The sequence below is a fragment of the Manacus vitellinus genome, unplaced genomic scaffold, assembly GCF_001715985.3.
Source record: "Manacus vitellinus isolate BGI_N305 unplaced genomic scaffold, ASM171598v3 scaffold_22_pilon, whole genome shotgun sequence".
NCBI classification, from domain to species: domain Eukaryota; kingdom Metazoa; phylum Chordata; class Aves; order Passeriformes; family Pipridae; genus Manacus; species Manacus vitellinus.
Window position 1 is genome coordinate 13176157 of NW_021939632.1, and position 21057 is coordinate 13197213.

The 21057-nt window shown below is 42.6% G+C and overlaps 3 protein-coding genes across 7 annotated transcripts; 1 reads left to right on the plus strand and 2 right to left on the minus strand.

Moving 5' to 3' along the window:
- Positions 1–3053: 3053 nt before the first annotated feature.
- On the minus strand, positions 3054–6724 carry LOC108639648 (coiled-coil domain-containing protein 173-like). Its single transcript, XM_018072591.1, has 5 exons — positions 6048–6724; positions 5583–5775; positions 5095–5259; positions 4312–4414; positions 3054–3453 (listed from the first exon to the last, which is right to left on the minus strand). Exons 3-5 carry the CDS (start codon positions 5251–5253, stop codon positions 3431–3433), a joined length of 285 nt encoding a protein of 94 aa, XP_017928080.1. The 5' UTR covers positions 5254–5259; positions 5583–5775; positions 6048–6724; the 3' UTR covers positions 3054–3430.
- Positions 6725–8513: 1789 nt separating this feature from the next.
- On the plus strand, positions 8514–18821 carry PHOSPHO2 (phosphatase, orphan 2). Of its 5 annotated transcripts, none has more exons than XM_018072505.2 (2): positions 8514–8553; positions 17527–18821. In XM_018072505.2, exon 2 carries the CDS (start codon positions 17529–17531, stop codon positions 18252–18254), a length of 726 nt encoding a protein of 241 aa, XP_017927994.1. In that variant the 5' UTR covers positions 8514–8553; positions 17527–17528; the 3' UTR covers positions 18255–18821. The 5 variants fall into 5 exon arrangements, 4 of the variants coding, with proteins under 4 accessions (XP_017927994.1, XP_029815710.1, XP_017927995.1 ...); XM_029959850.1 differs by lacking the exon at positions 8514–8553 and adding an exon at positions 8768–8848; XR_003915800.1 differs by lacking the exons at positions 8514–8553; positions 17527–18821 and adding exons at positions 8770–8848; positions 9664–9855.
- On the minus strand, positions 10111–16504 carry CCDC173 (coiled-coil domain containing 173). Its single transcript, XM_018072496.2, is given in 10 exon segments — positions 10111–10217; positions 10220–10418; positions 10925–11089; positions 11412–11604; positions 12410–12549; positions 13552–13708; positions 14633–14829; positions 14924–15097; positions 15356–15558; positions 16402–16504. Coding segments are annotated over 10 exon segments (1545 nt in total). The 5' UTR covers positions 16427–16504; the 3' UTR covers positions 10111–10125.
- Positions 18822–21057: the final 2236 nt, after the last annotated feature.

The window sequence follows — 21057 nt, forward strand, 5'->3', positions numbered from 1 at the left end:
GGTAAAATGAGGGCAAGGATTACTGGACTAGCTTTGTGAGCATGTGTTTAGGTGTACATACAGGCTTGAAATAACTTCCAAAGGCTAGACATGCATTCTCTGTTGTACTGACAATAGATACCGACATTTTACTAATACCATACAGCCTGTATATACACGAAATGCTGAAATTAGTATTGGCAGTAGCTTTACAAACTTCATCAAAAAGAGACTGTTTGATGCTAGAATTTCTGGGTACTGCCACCAACTCAGAGGCAGAAATTCTTACTGAGGAGGGTAGATAGAATTTAAGGTTGTGTAGACACTATTACCTGTAAAAAATGTGTTGGTGTCTGCTAATTCCTTAACACAGACACAGTGTTTCAGTTGTTGCCCTGTTTGTTTGGGTTGGTTGTTATTTAGAAAGAAAAAAGGCAATGGTTACATTTTAACCCTCTGTTCTATCTGGTGGTTAGAATTTTAGCCTGAAACTTTGCGCTTTGTACATGAAATCCCACACTACGGGCTTTTATTGCAGTGTTCTTTGTCATATGCCCTGAAGACTTTGCAGTGATCCCCTAACAAAGTCTGATTTGTAATAGTGTCAGTCTGGCAAGTGGATTTTAGATTAATGTAAACACAAACAAAGCAGTCCTTTAGCTGCCTTTTCTGGAACTGTTGATTTATTGAAGCAAATAAAGTATTTTTGGACACACCTCTAGGGGCATAGTAGACTTATTGCTTTTCTGATAGACAAAAATGTATATTCCTGCTTTTAGGACTTTCCTTCTAATAGAAAATCTAAAGATATATGTACTATATTTTATCAAAGCAGCAGCCACGAAAGTCTTTTTGAGGGGTTGTTTGTTTTGTTTGGGGTTTTTGGTTTTTGTGGTTTTAGGGTGTTTTTTGTGGGTTTTATTGTTTTTTCTTTTTGTTTGTTTGGTGAGGGGGTTTGTTGTAGTTGTTAATGTTCAACTTAAACTGGAGGATACCAGTGACAAAATTAATCTTCACACTTTTAGAGTCAATGTAATGGAAATGTAAATAACTGTTACATGTACTTTCCTTCTTTTGCTGAAAATAGTAATTTTCCTAATGCAGTATTTAGCTAAATTATCAAAGAAAATGCATATCAAGAATCTGTGAACTCAGCATTTTGCAAAATTTTAATTTGGTACAGTTTTGTAGTTACCTAGCATAAAACTAACCTTCCATTTTGACAGCATATGTACTTTTAGTATAATTCTTACTTCTTACCCTTGAAAAATTCATGTAATTAGCAACACTGTTCTAACAAAACTTTGTTGCACAAAACCCAAAAGTAATCTTCACCTGCCTTTTTTTTTAAGATATGTGAAAATGTTTTCCAGTTTTAGTATGAAATTTCACAAAAGGAACAGCAGTAAAAAATACAATAAAAGTGATGAGTTTAGATAGCAAAACTACATAAAGGTACATTTTGTTAAAGAATTAAATTAGTGTCTTTCCTTAATCATAAAGTCATTGCTCAAATAAAACTAATAGGGCAGTTAACATGAGTATGTTCAGAAGAGAGGTCTTGAACTGCTGTATATGCGTATGATTAGTTTAAAATTTATATTTGTATTCATAGAAGTACTAACACGTTAAAAAGACTAAATAAATAAACTGAATTAATGCAGCACCCTAACTCTGAATTTAAATTTTGCAACATGTAAAGCACTTAAGGAAACTTGCTATTTTTGGCAGAAAGTTAGACATATCCCCATTATAAAATGAAGTCTGTGTGTGGCTTTAGCCATAGCTGCTAATGAAAAGAATGGTTGGAAGGGTTGGAAAATTTAGAAATATTAATTTATGAACAGTGGTAGGAGGAACTAGGTGATAGCTGGGTTCCTTCAGCTAAAATAATTGTTGGTTATACTGGCAGTATTGTGCATGTAGCATTTATCAGAGTATTTTGTAATTATTCTTAGTCTTTTGTAATTTATACTCCCTAACAGGGAAGATGATCCAGTTGTCAGCTGGGAGAATGAGTTCTTGATACAAATTGTACAACTTGTGCACTAAAGTACTTCTCAGAAATAAATACTTTTTTGCATATTTGTTAGTGTATTCCATGTCTGCCACGTGTGCTTCTCACAGTATTAGCATCTTCTGCATTTAGAGAAATACTCACTTCTAAGTGCATGCAAATTCACGGAATATTCTGAGTTGGAAGGGACCCATAAGGATCATTGACCCAAGCAGGGATCAAACCACAACCTTGTCATTATTAGCACCGTGCTGTAACCAGCTGAGCTGATCTCAGGCTAAATGTGCTTCTGAGAGTCCAATCTCCAGCCTTTTGAGTGGCAGTACTGTTAGTACAGATTTACAGGCCATAGTGATTTGATGTCAGGACCTCTTCAGTTAAACCAAGATCTGTATGTTTTTACTGGAAGTGTGAAGTTAGATTTTTATTCCATGTTGAACTGGATGACAGTGTTAATAGTAGGTGCAATTAAGAGCTTCTACTACGGAATGGCAAATGACAGCCTATTCACTATCTATATATTGTAACATATAAAAATGCAGCCATGCAGTGAAGCTGATCTTGTGTCTGAATTGCAAACTCTGCCTGTTGCCAGCTTTGATCTTGTACTTGCACAAATGCAAATCTGTGTGCGTGTGTGAAGCAGAATAGTTTTCACTAGTTACAGAAGAACTGCTTGTTCGATGTGAATGTAAATGGAGTGGTAGAACAGCTTACAGTCAGTTTAGAACCGAGTGGAAGAACAACTTTTGATCAAAAAGTCACCTACAGCAGTATGTCAGCCTGGCATCCTGGCTAAGCTGAGAGCAGAGTGTTTAGGAGAAAGCAGGGAAGTGTTTTTCCCATGCCCTACAGTTAGCTTAGCTGGAGTACTAGATACACACAGTCTTACTGCAGACATTTCTTTCCCATAAAGGATTAAAGACTCAGCCAGTGCCACAACTTCTCAAGATAGTATTTCTACCTTCCAATATGTTCTCCTAAGTAAAAGTGAGTAGAAAACTGTCACGAATAAAAGACACAGTCAACACGGATGTTTTAAAACGCAGATGTTTTAAACAGCTTACTCAATTTTATTGTTTGCTCAGTAAGACTTTTTTTTTTAGGCCAAAACGTAAGGTTTGAACTAAGGCTGGAGGCCCAGCAATACTCTAGGAGTACAGTACTGATAGTTTACCTGTGGTTGTTACCTCTTGACTTTGTAAAAAGTGAATCTACTGCTTTGTTCCATAATAAAATTAGACTAGTTAAAGTACAGTTGTGAACTATGGCACTTGTTTCTTGAGCTGAAGTTGAGTATAGGCAGGTTTTGGCAAACAGCATGTTTTGTAACTTGCTCCAGAGTTAGCTTCAGCTATTGGGCACTGATAGGTTTTGCAGGCATATAGAACTTGGAAGGAGAGAATGGCAAGGTTCCTTTTCCTTTGTAGATACTTAGATAGTAGTCAAATATATTTCTGAAGAAAAAAGAAACAGAGTTTAGGTGTATAATTAGTAGCTACTCTTAACTGTATACACAGTGATAGCTTGTAACTGAAACTAATGCAGAAATACTTGTCCTGTAAGCTTTACCAAAGATAGTCTAATTTTGCCCTTGTCCACTGTACCAGTTGCTGGATTTTTACTGGTCTGCCCAGTAATGCTTGCTTCTTCCAGTACATGTTGCTTTTTTCTGACTGTCACTAGCTAATTGTCATGTCTCTTTTTTAATATAGAATTTCCAAAATTAATTACTTCAAGATAAGAGGAGAGAACTCTCTGTGACTTCTAGTTGATAGTGCAGAAATGTTACTATTTTACTTTAGGTCACAAGTGAGGTTTTGAAACAAGTCTCTTGATTATTCCTACTTACTGTGCTTTGGTTCACATCACAGAATAATGGGCCATGCTAACTGACATGGGTACAGAGTCAGTGAGCTCCACCCAGCCATGTTCTGCTGTCCAAAGAGTGCAGCAGCCCAGACTGCAGCAGGACTGACCAAGACAAGGGTCTGTGTTGGCCCTGAGGAGAGTTCTTGGCCCTGCACTTTAGGCAGGGCTGTGAGGGGCAAAGCAGGCTCTAATACTCCTGCACAATGCCAAGTGTTTGCTCAGTCTGGAGCAAGCTGGGGGCTCATAGACATGTGGCAGGAAAAAAATGGACAGCATTACATCAACCATCTTTCCTTGCTCCCCCCATTGCTTTTTTTAATACTGCATATGTATCCATTCCACTACTCTTGCAGTTGTCCTAGTTAGGACACATCTTGTTCCTTCCTTGGATGCTTGAAGAGAATAAAAATTACATTAGTAATGGCACTGATTCAGTTACTCACTGTCTTTATCTCCAAAATGCTTGATCCTGATGAAAAGCAGTTTCTGAGCATCGTAATCCAAGTCTGCTTGCTGTTCCTGCTGGGTTTTTGCCTGCTTTTCAGCCTGGAGAAGGGAATAACAAAACTTAGTATTTTGTTCTCAACATCACTATCCTGTAAAGCTTAGAGAGAGTAAAAGCTTATGGGAGACCTACAGTGGTGTTAGTTGATACTTTGCAAGTATCATCACTCCCCCTTCTCTCCCCTAATGTACTCCCCACAAAAAGGGTACATTAAACAGATGAGTGAACATCAGCATTTGCTGCTTTTTGGTGGCCTGCCCAGAAGATATGAGAGGACAGCAGTGCATGGTTGAAAAAATGGCACAATGGCACAGGAGGACAGGATGTGGTCTGTCATTGTTGATCTCTTATTAGCAGCCCTGGCAGCTAATAGTCCTCCCTGACCAGCAGGGCCAAGTCAGCCTGGAAGAGGCTTCTGTTCTACTGCTCTAAGAGGAGGCTCATAAACCTCTGAAACATGTGCATCATCGTTGTTAAGTTCTGAGCAGCAGCTTCCTCATTCCACAAACAAGCCCCTTGTGGGCCATGCTATGGATGGATACAGAGTCAGTCATCTCTCCAACATCAGCAGCTGCAGTGCATACAGGTAAAAACCAAACAAAACATGCACATCACACCCACAGCAAGCTGCTTCTCTCTTTCCCACCCAAGATCTAGTACTATGGGTTCAGAAGCATGCTTCTTTCTGAAGGGGTTGACAGGGTACAGCTCTTCTATTTACCATTTGCTGGATCTGAATTTTCTGTACTTCCATGTTTGCATCACACTGTCTTTGTTTCTTGGCTTTTTCCATTTCCTGGTAGATGCTGTCTTCTGTCATCCACTGATTACGATCCCTCTCATCCTTTTCTTTTTCCTGTCTCTCCTTTTCCTCTTTCATCTTAATCTGTAGTTTTACAAAACACACACAAAAAGTTAACCAAGGAGGTGTCCTGCTAAGCTGAAAGTCATCTCTCTCAGCAGAAGCAGCCCTGTATCAACACTCTGAGAAGCACTGTCATTGTGGCTGGCCAGTCTCCAAGCCCAGGGTTTTCAGCAGCCCTGGCAGATGTGCACCCAACATGGAAGTGGGAAAGGGAGAGGGGACCCCAGGAAAGATGTCAGCGGACTTGATGAAGCCTGCTGAGGCACGGCACCAGAGCCAGCTGTGATCTGGGCCACGCTCCTCGGCTGGAGTAAGCAGCAGTAAGATCAGCCCAGGTTTCTTACCACAGTGGCTCTGTATTCAGCAATAGATTCAATGGCAGCCTTCTGTTTTGCTTCTTTCTCCTAGTTTTTCATTTGGTATTCAGCTTCTACCTCTGCAGCTCCTCTCACAAGGCAATCATCTTCAATCTTAAATGCCTTGTTCATCTGTGCAGATAGTTTTTCAAAAGCTTTGTCTGTATGCTTCTGCATCAGCCTGCAGGAGAACACGAGCTACTGTAACACACCAGGATACCTGAGGCACTGGTCCTAACAACACTAGCAACCCCACCTCCACCCCAACAGCACCAATTCCTGCTGGAACTGGTAGGCATTTTTTCTGCACTTTCTCCTTCAAGTTTGAATTACAGAAAAATTGCTTGCATCGAACTTCTGATTTTGCTGATATAACAATTGAGAGTAACATTTTTAACATAATTTAATTGCAAGTTTGAATCTTAACACTGAAAACTGTATCCCTAGACCCACCTGTTAGTATCTGCATCTTTTTCTCTTGCCAGATCAGCCATCATTTCTTTAATATAAGCCTTAATCCAGTCATCATCTTTGTCTTCTTTTTGTTTCTCTTCAGCTTTAATTACTTTCTGTTCAGCTACATATTCCTGTTTAAATGGAAAACTACTTTTATTTTCATGTAGAACAAGATTTTGGAAACATGAACTGAAAAAAAGTTCTAACAAAGACTTCAGGCCTCGTCTATAATGATGAGTTCTTTGTATCAGTGGAGAAGCTATAGAAGATAGAAACCCAGAGATGGAAGAGAATTCTCATGACCTACTTATGACAAACTACAACAAAAGCAAAATTAGTGTGTGGTTGCAGCCCCAACCACAGTATCTTTATATTCTTTCCTCTACTTCCCCAGCAGATCCAACTGTATTATTTCCATCCCATATATCATTCACACAGTGCAGATTCTGAAGGGCTCAAACAGTAAGAGTCCATAGAACCATCAAAATGCAAAGCATTTTGTGATGGCAGTTGTATAGCTTGGCAGTATGTATGGCTTTTATTGCATATACAAGGTTGGGGGAAATGGGATAAAATTTGTATATTTGGGGTGAGGAGTATGGGGGGATAAAAAGCAAGTAGGGTTTTAGCAAGAATTCTCTCCTCTTACTCTCTCACATGTGAATCAATCATCTCAGTACCTCCACTTCAGTCTCCTTGCTCAAGCAGGCACAGGCAGGGAAACAGTAGGCATGGTAAGTAGGACATCACCAATCATAAATGGAAAGACAAGTTTAAAAAATACTGTCATAGTCAGGCTATTCCCTCTTCCTAACAAAGAAAAGTGGGCTTAAAACAGAGCAATTACATGGAACCTAAATCCAGTTCTCAAATCAAGGACAATCTCCTTGCTGTCTCTAGCAGACTTTTTCCATTGTAGACCAGTCAAAGCTCAGGTGCCACATAACAGCTTCCAAGAGGCCTTTCTGAAAAGCACAAAGGATGCATTTGATCCCACACTGCTGAAGGTGCCAGCACAGTCCCTGTTGCCTGCAGGCCACTTGATTTGTGGGCTGAGTGCAACCATCACAGCCAAGGTGAAACAAGCATTTTGGACTGTCTGCTTTCCTGTTACTTACATGATGCAGCCTCTGCCATTCAACTTTTTCCTCCTGTTCCTTTTCTTTTCCTCTCTGAATTTCCAGTTGGTACAATTGGGTCAATCTCTGTATTTGTTCCCCTTCTCTTTTGTTTTCTAGCTTGGCCAGATATGCCTGATCCTTGTGCTCCTTTATTCTAAATTGGAAAAGGGAAGTGAATAAACAAGCTACGGACTGTGTGAAGTAATAATGAACAGATACAGATTCTGCACATCTACAGGTACTTTAACATACTTTGAAGTGAAAGTAGAATGTCAGAGATCAAAACTAGAATCACAGTTTTTATAAGCTAGCTCCAAATTCTTTGGCCAAAGCTCAGTCCTGGTCTGGTGCTGGTCCTAGAGGGTGCTGGTCTATACTAGCAAAAGCAAACACGACCAGAATATGGACTCAAATATTATATTGAATTTGATTAGCCTGTTTAATTGTTAGCCCGCTCTCTGTACAACCTGGGCCTTTGCCATCTATCTGTCTTCCAAGCAGTGCCACAGCACTGTGCAAGGCATGGCCATGCTGCCCATGCTAGCTAGATATGTGAAGGCTTCTGGGCTGGGGGAGGCAGCAATAACAAAGGATTTTGCCCCTTGGTCTCAGTGCCAGAATTTAGAGTCTTGTTTAATTTATTAGGATAGACATAGCCCCTGACGACAGCAAGAGACGTTTCTGAAGCTGGAGAACAGAGTCACGGAGGAACCAGAGGGTGAGGAGAGGTGACGAATTTTCAGCCTGACCACGGATCGAGGATGATGTGACAGCGTTGTTGGAGAGCAGTGAGTCAGGCAGCCCTGGGTACGGCACCGCTGGGCGCGCGGGGCAGCTCCGCCGACCCGGGTTTAGCGCCGAACCAGCTCCCGGGGCCCGCCCGCGCGCGGGCGGCTGGCGCGGGAAGTTTATGACCCAAACCCGCCCCCTCCCCGGGCCCCGCCGCCGGACTACATGCGCCAGCTGCTCCTGGGCCACGGCCCGGCGGCTCAAGCAGCGGCCGCGCTCTCCAGCTCTGCCTCCCGGCGGGCGGCGTCCGGCCCATCGAGGTCCATCGTCGGCCCCTTCCCTTCTCCGGGAAACTGCCGAGGAGAACGAGGGATCCCACCGGTGCCCCGGCTGTCCCGAGGAGTGGGGCTCCTTCTCCCGCCCCGCACAAAGGCGCGGCGCCCCCCCGTTCCGAGCGCGCAGCCGCAGGCGCTGGAGCAGGCGGGTGGCGCGGCGTGAGGGGCCCTGGGCGGCACCGCCCCCCGCCCGCCCGCCACGGAGCCGCGCGGCGGCGCCGTCCGCTCCGTCGGGAGAGAGGGAGGGAGGAGGAAAGCAAGGCCGACCTGCTGCAGGACTCTCTCCGAAGCCGCTCGTGAGCTACTCGTTTGCCCTCGGTAAGCTAGCTGAAACGTCCCCCGCCTCTGTCCTGTGCTCCGGCCCGCGGCGCCCGCTCCCCGCCGGGGCTGCGGCGATGGGGCCCGGCCGGGCTCCGGGCGCTGCCGCGTCTCGCACCACCTTCACCCCGCCAGGCCTGCCTGTAGCTCGGGCTGGGGGCCCTTGGTGGCCCTGGGAGCTGGGTGAGGAGGTCGGCCCTCCCTCTCCTTCCAGAAGTTCTTCCCTTGCCCTGCCTGGAAGAGACTCCTCGAGGAGGTGACTGCTGCACCCGGGGATTTTTACACTGTAGGGGAGGTAAAACCAGTTCTGCTTGGTCCTCAGCTTGCAGGAGGGACCTCGCCTCCGGGGTGGCCCCGCATCTTTCCCAAGTGTCCTGCTTTCTGCAGGGCCTGTTGCTTTAGGAAGCCAGACTCCGAAATTCGAGGACACACAAAAGACCTATTTTCCAAACTAAAATATTGGCGAGCGTCCTTTGTATAAAACTCTTCTAATTTAGGCTTAGGGGTTTTTTTAGGATTTGCATAATTTTGTAGTCTGGCCAACAGAGACTCGCGGCTGCAGGGCTGGAACACAAGGTTGTGTGCAACACAGCAAAGCTTCAAGTTTCTTGGACTTTGTTTCCAGCGGAAACCAGGATAGGGTTTAAAGCCTAGGGTACTTGTGGAGGAAGTCATTACTGGAAAGCCTAACTGTCCAAGGCAAGAAAGTGATGTTAACAGTTCAGCAAAGAAACTAAGCTTAAGGAGGGGGATGTGTCAGTGGCTTGGGTGTTAGAGAGAAATCTGTTGAGGAATCTGAGAAACAAATTTACATCGGATCTATTTACTGTAGATTGAATCACTCTTAGGCTTTTTGAAAGACTAGCCCAACTATGTTGTCTCCTGTTTACATGCTCCTTTTGTAGTTGCTATTTACAGCTATATTGGGATCTGTTTGCCTCCTATGTGACCTTTTAAGGGCTGTGAACAAATCACATTAATATTTTCATGAAATAAAACTAATTTATAGCATGATATTTGTTTTATAGAGGTAGTTGCAAAATACTACAAAACCTGCATACCATAGCTATTCTAACTTTCACGTATGTTCTCTTTTTTCTTCCCCTGTAGTTGTTTTGGTTTGGTCTTTTCTATTATGGGGAATTCTTAACTGGAAGTAGGCTGGAGAAAACTGTGACCTTTTACACTAGGAATTCATATCACAGACCTGAAAAACCTGGGACACTGAATTTTTAGAACAATTAATATTAAAAATATAGCAGTAATAGTGAGCTTTTGCTTCTTTCTCTTTGTGTTACAATGACAGTTAATTATATAACATGCATTCTTGTCTTAAGTTAGTAAACTAACATTCATGAAATATAAGCTGGGGATTTTTGAGAATATAGCCAGTTATATGGCAGGTTTTGTTTTTTTTTCCAAATGAACTTAGAGATTCATAGTTGAATTTGATATAAATCATTTACAGTTTAACTCTGCCTGTACAGTACAAAAAGGTATTTTTTTAACTTGAAAACAGCTTCTGCCTTTCCTTGCTGGATAGTTTAAATATTATTTCATGTTTTTAACTTCTCAAGTGATATTACAGCTACAACAAGATAACAGGGTCCCAGCAACATCATATGCTTGGAAAGTAGTATTTATTTCTTCTCTTTTCAGAAAAATGGCCCATGTCCCAGTCCTCTTCCATCTTTGCATGCTTTGAGAAGAGGGTAAAGATGATGTGTAGTCTTGGACTCTGATTCAATTACTTGCTTTGCATAGCTCTGAAATTCACGCTCTTTACCACGTGCAATAGCTTCTTTCTCAGCTTCATAGTCCAAGTCTGCTTGTTTTTCCTGCTCTCGTTTTGCCTGCTTTTCAGCCTGATGAAGAAAAGGGAATAACAAAGCTTAGTATTTTGTTTTCAACATCACTATCTTGTAAAGCATAGGGAGGGTAAAAGCTTACAGGAGATCTGTGGCACTGTTAATTGATACTTGGCACTTGTCATCCCTCCCCACTTCTCTCCCCTGCCGTATGCCCCCAGAAGGGTACATTAAACAGATGAGTGAACATCAGCATTAGCTACTGCTCTTTGGTGACCTGCCCAGAAGATACAGGAGAGTAGTAGTAGAACATCATGGCACAGAACAGGATGTGATCTGTCATTGCAAACCAGCCTTGACTTGCACCAATGCTCTGAGGAGGCTGCTCTCCAACACCAGCATATGCAGAACACACGTGATTTAAAGAAAAACAACACCCAACAAACAAAAAAACCCAAAATACCCACCAAGCTTCATTTCTTCCTCTCCGCATGAACTAGTGCTGTTGGTTTAGATGAGTGTTTCTTTCTGAAAAGGTTGACAGGGTACAGCTCTCTACTTACTATTTGCTGGATCTGAATTTTCTGTACTTCCTTGTTTGTGCCATGTCGTCCTTCTTTCTTGGCTTTTTCCATTTCCTGGTGGATGCGGGCATTTTCCATTAACACATCACGTTCTTTTTCAGCCTCTTCTTTTTCCTGTCTCTCCTTTTCCTCTTTCATCTTAATCTGTAGTTTACAAAACACACACAAAAAGTTAACAAAGGAGGTGTCCTGCTAAGCTGAAAGTCATCTCTCTCAGCAGAAGCAGCCCTGTATCAACACTCTGAGAAGCACTGTCATTGTGGCTGGCCAGTCTCCAAGCCCAGGGTTTTCAGCAGCCCTGGCAGATGTGCACCCAACATGGAAGTGGGAAAGGGAGAGGGGACCCCAGGAAAGATGTCAGCGGACTTGATGAAGCCTGCTGAGGCATGGCACCAGAGCCAGCTGTGATCTGGGCCACGCTCCTCGGCTGGAGTAAGCAGCAGTAAGATCAGCCCAGGTTTCTTACCACAGTGGCTCTGTATTCAGCAATAGATTCAATGGCAGCCTTCTGTCTTGCTTCTTTCTCTTTGCGTTTATTTTCTTCTGCAGCTTCTATTTTTGCAGCATCTCTAGCCAGTCGATCATCTTCCATCTTTAATGCCTCACTCAGTTGTTTAGCTAATTGATTAACGATTCTGTCCTGTTGTTCCTGTGTTTTTCTGCAGAAGAACATGAGCTGCTATAACATACCAGGGTAACACACCTGGGTCTACCTGAAGCTACCAAACTCAGCAATCCTGCTTCTAGTCTTCTCTTCTCTTGCCACAGAGGCTGGCCCACCCACCCAACTCAATGATCTCCTTGCGTTCCTCCTGTTTGTTTTTTTTTAATATTATCTTGTTTAGCAAATAAATGTTCCCTGTATTCATGTAACACTGGCTTTCTGTTACAATAATGAGCTCAGTGAGGAGTCCACCTAGCACCTTGCCATCATAAGAGAAATTTTGGGAGTATTAGATAAAAGCAGGAAGAGAAGGAAACTCTTAGATTGACTCAGTGGTATCATCATGTTGTACCTTCAATGTTAAATTGATAAACCATCTCCCCTTAATAAGAACCCAATGTAATTGATTAATATATGTGCTTAGTTAAGAAGTCAAATAATTTTTCTTGATCTGACTCAGAGAAATTTAGCTTACAATCAAAAATATTTTCATCAAGGATCTTAACTGTCTTTAATTGTTGAGGAGGCTGGAGGCTTGGCAGGACACAGGAAAACCACTGTTCCCAATACACTGGTGTAAAGCTTTGTACTTCCATAAGCCTTTGTACTTTGAAGGGTGGAGAGATTGCTCCCTAGCACACTTAGTACTAAGGAACCCGTGAAAGAATTTCCTTATTCTCCTGAATTCCATACTCTCTCTATCAGTAAATTGTTGATTGTGTTACGTCATTGGTCTGAAAGCTCTGTCTACAGTATAATTTTTAGTTTATTTACAGTTTATCCTCTAGCTTTGTACCCACCTACGCATTTCAGCTTCTTTCGTTTTTCTCATCCGGGCAATAGTTTGCTTTGCTTTAAAATGAGCTTTGATCCGATCATCTTCTTCCATTTGTTTTTGTTCCTCTATTGCTTTGATTATTTTCTGGTCAGCTATGTATTCCTGTATGGTCAAAACAGTCCCTGATGTAACAGATAAAGTTTAGAATATCTGGGCCTAGGGTAGCAACTTGACAAGGATCACTCCCTGTTCTATCTTCTCATATTTCTTTCCAAGAGAGAAGAGAGGAAAGACTTTTCAGGACTTCCACTTACTCCCTATTCAAACATGCATGAAGAGGAGACAGCAGATGTGAGGAAGTGGAAGGGGAACTGAACATCAAACACGTGCTTCTCCAGCATATTGCACAAACAAATTGCTGTGCAATACAGAGAGCATTATCCCATGCTCCCATTCACAGACATGGGAGAGTGGGACAGTGGGAGGCATGGGACTGTCCAACCCCCACCAACAGCCACACAGACCATACTTCTCCTGGCCCATCTCTTCCAAAACTATCCCAGTCTAAGAGCTTAATCCAAAACATAGCTGAAAAGGAGTTTTCTATACTTTTATGTAAAAAACTAACTGTCTTTTGCATTCTGGTCAAAACCATTCTAAAGCACTTCCTAGTTTGTACTTAGCAAGATGCTGTTTAAGATGAAATGAAAAGGCAGCAGGTCTTGACTAAATTTCTAAATATCTCCAATCATAAGCAGAAAGTCAAATTAAAAAGATATGTTCTGTCTCAGGCTATTCCCTCTTTCTAACAAAGAAAAATGGGCTTAAAACAGCAGGAATGTGAAACTTAAATCCGGTTCTCAAATCAGGAAGAATATTTCTTCATATCTACAGCCGAATCCTTAATCACAGACAAGTCAAAACATCGTGCCAACAAGGTGCAAACGTCCCTTCAGACAAAGAAGAGAAAAGCCTCCAAGAGGCTTTTCTCAAAAGCGCAGAGTGAAGACATGGCCTGCAACTGGCAGGGGAGGCATTTGATCCCCTGTTACTGAAGCTGTTGGCAAACTCTTGCCAGTGGGCCCATTTATTTGTGGGCTGAGTGCAACCATTACAGCCAAGGTGAAACAAGCATTTTGAACTGTCTGCTTTCCTGTTGCTTACATGATACAGCCTCCGGCGTTCAGCTCTTTCCTCCTGTTCCTTTTCCTTTTTTCTCTGAATTTCCAGTTGGTACAGTTGATTCAATCTCTCTATTTCTTCTGCTTCTCTTTTGATTTCTATCTTGGCCAGATCTTCCTGATGCTCGTGCTCCTTTATTCTGAATTGGAAAAAGGTGAATAAATGGGCTAGGAACTGCATAAAGTAATGAACAGATATATATTCTGCATAACCATAGTACCTTAAACTGAAGAATGTGACACTTTGAGTTGAAGGTAGGTAGAATGTCAGAGGTGAAAAACAGCATGATTGTCTGTAATGGTAGCCCTCGGTCCTCTAGCCAGAAATGAGCTACATGGTATGCTCACAGTTTGCAGTCTCATGGTAACAAGTTTTAGCTGGATGACTCATTAAAACCATTGCATTCATGGCGTAGCTCTACAACATCCTCAGAGGACAAGATTTCCCCAGTGAGACCCACCGTACCTGTGCTTCTCCTTCTGGGCACGCAGACAGCAGCTTAAGCTGGTAATGTTTTATGTATTTATATGTTGGGCCTGGAATGTGTGAGACCAGACTTTGAACCCTTCCCCTGCCTTGGGAAATTTGATTCCTTCTTTCAGAGCACCAGGGTCAGTCGTATAAATACCACTGGGGACCCCTCCATAAGATTTCTGGAAGAGCTGAGAGCAAGAATAAGAAGTGACAGTAATGCGTTCTCTTGATGGGCATTGTGGAAACTAGTTATGAGCAAATGGAAATTCTGGTTTAACCTTTTCCTTCTCTGGAACCAAAACTGAGTTAAACACAGTTAAATTTAAGTAACAGCATTAGAACAGTGATTCGACTAAAACCTATTGATGCCTGCCAAAGATGATTTTGCATGCAGACTGCTGGCAACTAAAAATGGCAACAGCTTTTCTCTTTTGGGCAAGATCTTTTGTGGCAGTTTGAATTTTTCTTTTAAAGTGTGGCATTTGTGAATCAAATTATTAGTAGGTTTCTGTAAAAACCTTGTAGAATAAATTTGTGATAAAAAGTTTAAGTAAAGAATAAAGTAGGGTTGCTTTTAATTATTACTTACTGTTCCAGCTGATATTTGCGTAGTGCTTGCTCCTTCATATAATGCTGCTGTTCCTTTTCTTGCTCTCTGAGAATGTATTCTTTAAATTGACGTTCCTCTTCTTCACGTTCCTTCTTTTTGTTAACAACTGACTTCAACTTTTGAAATTCAACTTGAGCATCTCTTTCTTTTAGGACCTCAGTAAGTAGAAGTGCACTCTGCAAGAGAACATTTAAAGTAATTTGTGTGTTCAGAAGTCTTTAAAGACATTCAGTACAATTTGAATTTAAAAATTGTAAGTTGTCAACAAACGTGGAACTGTTTCATTCTGTCGTTCTGATAGGATAGGTAGGTTTTTGCATGATCGATAATCTCCTTCCGTTTTGCTGCTCGGAACTTTGCTTCTTCCAAATCAAGTAACTTTCTTTCTTCCTCTTCCCTTTCTTCACGTAATTTTTTGGCTTTAAGTTTCTCTTGTGCTAGGCTCTGTAGTGCGGACAAAATCAGAAATCACATTTGAATTTTGGGTAGTGGGGTGTTTTTTTGTTTAATTTTGCATTTTAGCTTTAATTAAAAAAAATAAATGTTTATGTTAGATAGTAAACATATTTAAATGGAGTTTAGTTAATATACATATTCAAAAGTAAATGCTAAACAAAGAGAGTACAGCTAGAAATGTTACTACGAGTGTTTTGGTATATATGAAAATGACTACTCTTGTTTACAAATGTATCTTGTACTTACCACAGTGGCATTGGCAGCAGCTTTGGAGCCTAAGTGAATTTCTTCCTGTTCTTTCTTCTCATCGAGGATGTGTGCTGCTTCTTTAGTGCTGTTCTGAATCCTTTCCCATTCTGCTTTTGGAAATACAATTACCTGACGAAGATCTGCTTCATTTGGAAGGAAATACCCATCTGGAACATTATTTTCTTCCAAATGATGTGGTGCTGTGCAGAGGGAAAAAAAATTACTGAGGCTACTTGATATCAGAAAATCCAATATTCAAACGTGTATCAGAATTTGAATTCTCACATAGTAACAATACTAAGTTACTCTCTTCATCCCCATACCCCAAAGCTAAGACAGGGTACCTGTATCTGTAGTCTAACTATGGCCAGTGCATGTACTTGGACTGTGGCACTGACTGACTGATCTGTTTGTATGTCACTTTGCCTGTCTGTGTGTATGTACAGGTTTGGCTTGTAGCAACTCACATTTTCCAGGCAGTACTTGGGCATGATTCTGAGAACAGCAGGGACGAGGGACCATTCCCAAAAGGAAAGGGAAAATATTGGTAAAGCCATTCCACTGGCTGAATGAGGCAGCAGTTTGAGCACAGGCTGTGCCTTACTACTCTTGTCCTGCACGCTCATTGTATTTACTGAAATAGATCAGTTATAGAACATTTTCTTGATTTGTTGGCAAGACTAGCATTTCTTCATTGCTTTAGGCTCACATACACATGTGCATACATAAAGGCAGATTTTCTGGATGATCGCTAGGTTTTCTGAAACGCTCTTTCAAGTGTCACCACCATTTCTGGAGGCAATGGCACACTGCATGGAGTGGCGTCCTGTAGAAATTCTCCGTTTGTCTGATCTGCTGCAGACTGACACGCTGTGTCCGAGGTGTAAGGAGGCTTTCTCTTACACTGACACCGATGTCAAAGGCTATTTCCCAGATGCCGTGTTGCTAATCTGTTTGTCTCATGATAGGGCGTGAGCCTCTCTCCCTGTCCCAGGTGAAGGCAGCCTTGCCAAAAGTAAAGTAAAGGTGCACTGAGGTGGCACCTCGTTCTTCCCCAGCTGCTGCCATGGGAGTTCACGGGACCTGCGCTGGGTTCAGGCAGTTCTTGGGCCGAAACTGCCCCGTCCTGCTGTCTACAGCTGGGGGGGCTTTGGGGGCAGTCGCGCTGGGCACCCCCACAGCCTCCCGGGGCCGTGCGCTGCCCCCCCGCCGGTCCCGGTGCCCGCGGGGGACCGCACTCACGGGCGCTCGGGCCGCCCGCCGGCCGCCGCCCCGCCCCGCCGCGGGCCCCGCCGCCTTTCCGCGGACGCCGGGGCCGTTGGCGACCCGGCGGCGCGCGGTGGCGTAAGCGCGGGGGCGGAGCGGGGGCCGGCCCGCGGGTGTCGGCCCGGTGTCGGTCCCGGTGTCGGCCCCGGTGTCGGCCCCGCTGCCTCTTCCCCGCGGGCCTCCTCCCTTCCCTCCCCGCGTGGCGCTGCCCTTCACCGCGGGTCCCTGCCCTTTCCCCGCACGGCCGCCCCCCTCGCCCAGCCCTTCGGGCGCCGCCGTGCTCCCCCCGGCGAAGCTGCGCTGCTTTAGCCCCGGCGGCGGCTGGGAGGGGGCGGCCCGAGTCCTGCGCGGGGCACGGGCTGCGCGGCGGGCCCGGGGACCTGCCCGTGAGGGGAGCAGATTCAGCTTCACAAAGGGCTGCGTTTCTTTCCGTGGGCTGCTTTGATTTGGCGCGTCCTCGTTGAAGGCAGTGGTTCCAGGTGCTGAGTACACGTTTCCTTTTGAAATCCCTCTTGAGGCGTTTTGCCAGGAGAATCCCGGTTTGTTTGCGTTGGCAAATGCTGATAGAGAAATTTGGAACCTGTGGTCGAACTGGTGGTGCGTGAGTACGGGAAGATTGACTCTGTGTTAGCAAGTATTAGTAACTGGAGCACCAGTTCAGATCCTGTCACAGTAGCTATTTTAAACAGAAGTTGGACACTGAACTTTGACCTTTACAGACTGCATTTTTAGCTTCAGCACAACTTCCCATAGCTGTAGTGGCCATAAATAGTTTACTTTGTTTAGATATTTTCCTGCAGAATTTTTCTCATCTGAGCACAAGATCAGGTTAGGAATACTGTGCTTGTGTTTATATAAATAATTTTCTTTTTTGTTTGTTTTGGAAACTTGTTTTCTCACAGCTATGAAATTGCTGTTGGTTTTTGATTTTGACCATACAATCATAGATGAAAATAGTGATACCTGGATTGTGAAATGTGCTCCAGAGAGAAAACTTCCTAATGGATTAAGGAACTCCTACCAACCAGGACACTGGACAGAATATATGGGCAGAGTCTTTGCCTACTTGGGAGACAATGGTGTCAAAGAAGATGAAATGAAAAGAACTATGACAACAATTCCTTTCACTGCGGGAATGGTAGATCTTCTGGGGTTTATTGGCGAGAACAAAGAGTTGTTTGATTGCATTATTGTTTCAGATTCTAATACAGTATTTATTGACTGGATTTTGAAAGCTGCTGACTTCCATGAGGTTTTTGATGAAGTGTTTACAAACCCTGCAGCATTCAGCAGTACTGGCTATCTTACTGTTCAGAACTTCCATGCTCACCATTGTGCAAAGTGCCCAAAAAACCTTTGCAAAAGGAAAGTTTTAAAAGAATTTCTAGATAAACAGTTGGAGCGAGGAGTTAGTTATACACAAATTATGTATATTGGTGATGGTGGGAATGACTTATGTCCAGTAATGTTTTTGAAGAAGAATGATATTGCTATGCCCAGGCAGGGGTATACCTTGGAGAAAAAGATTTCTCAACTGGCTCAAGATCTCAGTCCTGTACAGTGTTCTGTTCTGGTTTGGTCATCTGCTACTGACATTATGTCTTACCTGAAACTCCTTATAAAGGAATAATTCAAATGATAAAAGTAAACTGATATATTAACTTCCTGGGAGAGAAAAACTGCATGTATATAGAAGCACAAAATTGGAAATTTGGGCTAATATCTGAATTGACTTTTTTTAAACACAGTATAAAGCTGTTTATGTTCAATCTTGGCAATATTAGGAAAGTGAAGTAAAAAAGGCCTTCTAACATAGTACACATTCCAACCTAAGTGGAGGAGGGGGATTTTGAGAGGACTTGTCATTATTCTTAGTCTACTCCCTCCCCACCAAGCCTTTACCAACTATATAACTGACCTTTGCTGTCCCACATACTTGGGGGAAGAAGTAGGATTAGTGCAAAAAAGAATGACATTGTTTACTTAAAAAACATTAGGTGACAGAAGCATGGTTCTGGAACTGTTGGCTTTTATACTTCTTTGATCTGATTGTAAATTATTTGGTATGCTTGTGATCTTCTTTCATCTGAAGAAGCATCTCTATTTTCAATCTACTAAATATTTTACCAGACAAAATGACTTTTTAATAGTTTGTATTATCTTGTATTGTAAAGACAATAAAAGTTGCTATCACTGACATGTGCAGTTTATGTCATGTATTCTGCTGGTCTGTGTGTCATCAGGCACCTGTTCTTGTCAGGGCCTGGAGAGAGCGAGCACAAGTGTAGGTGTCAGCCTTTGGCTAACACCTTCATTTATTTTGCCAGTCAGGCCCTTTCTCTTCTGGCAGGCAGGCAGGATGTTGCTGTTCTGTTTAAAGAAAAGTCTCTCTCCCATTCCAGCTACTGCCCCAACGGTGGCTGCTGCCACTCTCTGTAGAGCTAACACGGGTTTGACCATCCATGGCGACAGCTCTGAGTCAGCTGGGTGCCTTTTCCTTGCCTGGTTTCTGCTGCAATGCACAGGCCTACAGAAAGGTGTGTATATATACATGTTTACACTGATTTTACTTATTCACTCTCATCCATATCTGTAGTACAATCCTCTCTGGAAAGGAAAGGAAACATCTATGTCCATTTTAACTTTTAAACAGAATTGTTCTGTCTTTAAATAGTTTAAGGAATCATTTGTGAACATTCAGTCTCTTCACCACTGACAGTGTGATGAGTCTCAAGAGTTTGGCTATGCTTATAAAGATATTAAAAATAAGTCTCCTTAAAATCAAATAACGTATTTCCATGCCAAATGTTTTTCTTCTTGTAGTCCCACAAAAGGTTCAGAAGGATGATGTCATCTGCTATTAAACTGAAGTCAGTTTTAGCTTAAGTGCTTTAATAGCTGATAAATTAGTCCAGTTTCACAGCATCTCAGTTACCGATGTCTGAGGTGTAACTCAACAGCCTGAAGTTGCCATATTTGTCTTCTTTTGTTTTCTGTGCAGCATTGTTCTCATTTTCTTACAGACACTAGATGTTGTCACTACCTTCTTTTTTATTAATTGATGATTTTTAGGAGTGGTCTTGCCTATTTTCAGGCTGATAGTGTATATAAATAAAGATTTCTGTTGCATAGTTCCTTCTTTGCTTCACCTATTTTAATGAATTGTAGAAGGCTGCTTTGAACAATCTGTTGTCCAAGATGTCCAGAGTAATATACTTGAGTTCTCAGGAGCTTTGCTTTATTGATGGATATTTGATAGGTATCTGAGATGTTCATATTAGGGATCTTGCCCTATTGTCTTGCACAGGGGCATGAAGAGAATATCTGATGAACTGGTAGGTCTCAAGTTTTTACAGGTTTAAATTCTCTGATTTACAGGTCACACAAAAGACAGTAATGGCTTTTGCATAGGACACTTTTGTATGTTACTTGGGGTTTTAAGTTGTTGCTGTGGTTTAACCCCAGCTGGCAACTAAGTATCGCGGAGTGGCTTGCTCACTCCATGCCCCCCTCTTTGGGGAGGAGAATTGGGGAAAAAATTAAACCTCGTGGTTTGATAAGAACAGTTTAATAATTGAAACAAAATTCAATACAGTATTCTGCTACATATAGTACTAAATTATTATGATAATTGTAATGAAAAGGAGAGATAAAGGAAAGAAGTCCAGGAGAAAAAAGTGATGCCCAATACGGTTGCTCACCACCTGCTGACCAGTGCCCAGCCCACCCCCAAGCAGTGATCGGCCCCTCCCAGCCAACTCCCCCCAGTTTGTGTACTGAGTGTGACATCCTATGCTATGGAATATCCCTTTGGCCACTTGGGGTCAGCTGTCCTGGCCATGTTCCCTGCAGTTCCTTCTGCAGCTCCTCACTGGCAGAGCATGGGAAACTGAAAAGTCCTTGACTTAGGGTAAGCGCCACTTAGCAACATCCAAAACATCAGTGTGTTGTCAGCATGATTCCCATAGTAAACCCAAAACACAGCAGTGAACCAGCTACTAAGAAGAAAATTAACTCTATACCAGCTGAAAGCAGGACAGTTGTGTGTGTCTTTAATTCTAGATGTACTACTGAATGTTCCATGTTCTGTGCTGATCTCTTCTGTGATTTTAGAACTTAGTTGTGGTATAGCTTGCTTTCAGTTTGTCCACAGATCTCAGATACTGCTTACTTAAAAAACCCAAAAAAGTAGTATGTCAGTAATTACTCAGCTTTTTTTTGCCACTTACGTTAATTATTGCTCTTTTGGCCTTAAGGAACCTATCTCATAGTTTGTTGTGAGAGTGAGATTGGGTGAGAAATTAATCTTCACACTCAAAAAGGGGTTCTTTTTCTGGTTTTGATGAAAATACTGAAGCAGGAGTTGAGAGCAGATTAAGTAAAATAGACTTCTTGAAATATTAGCAATTATGATCTAATTACTTCTAGTAGAG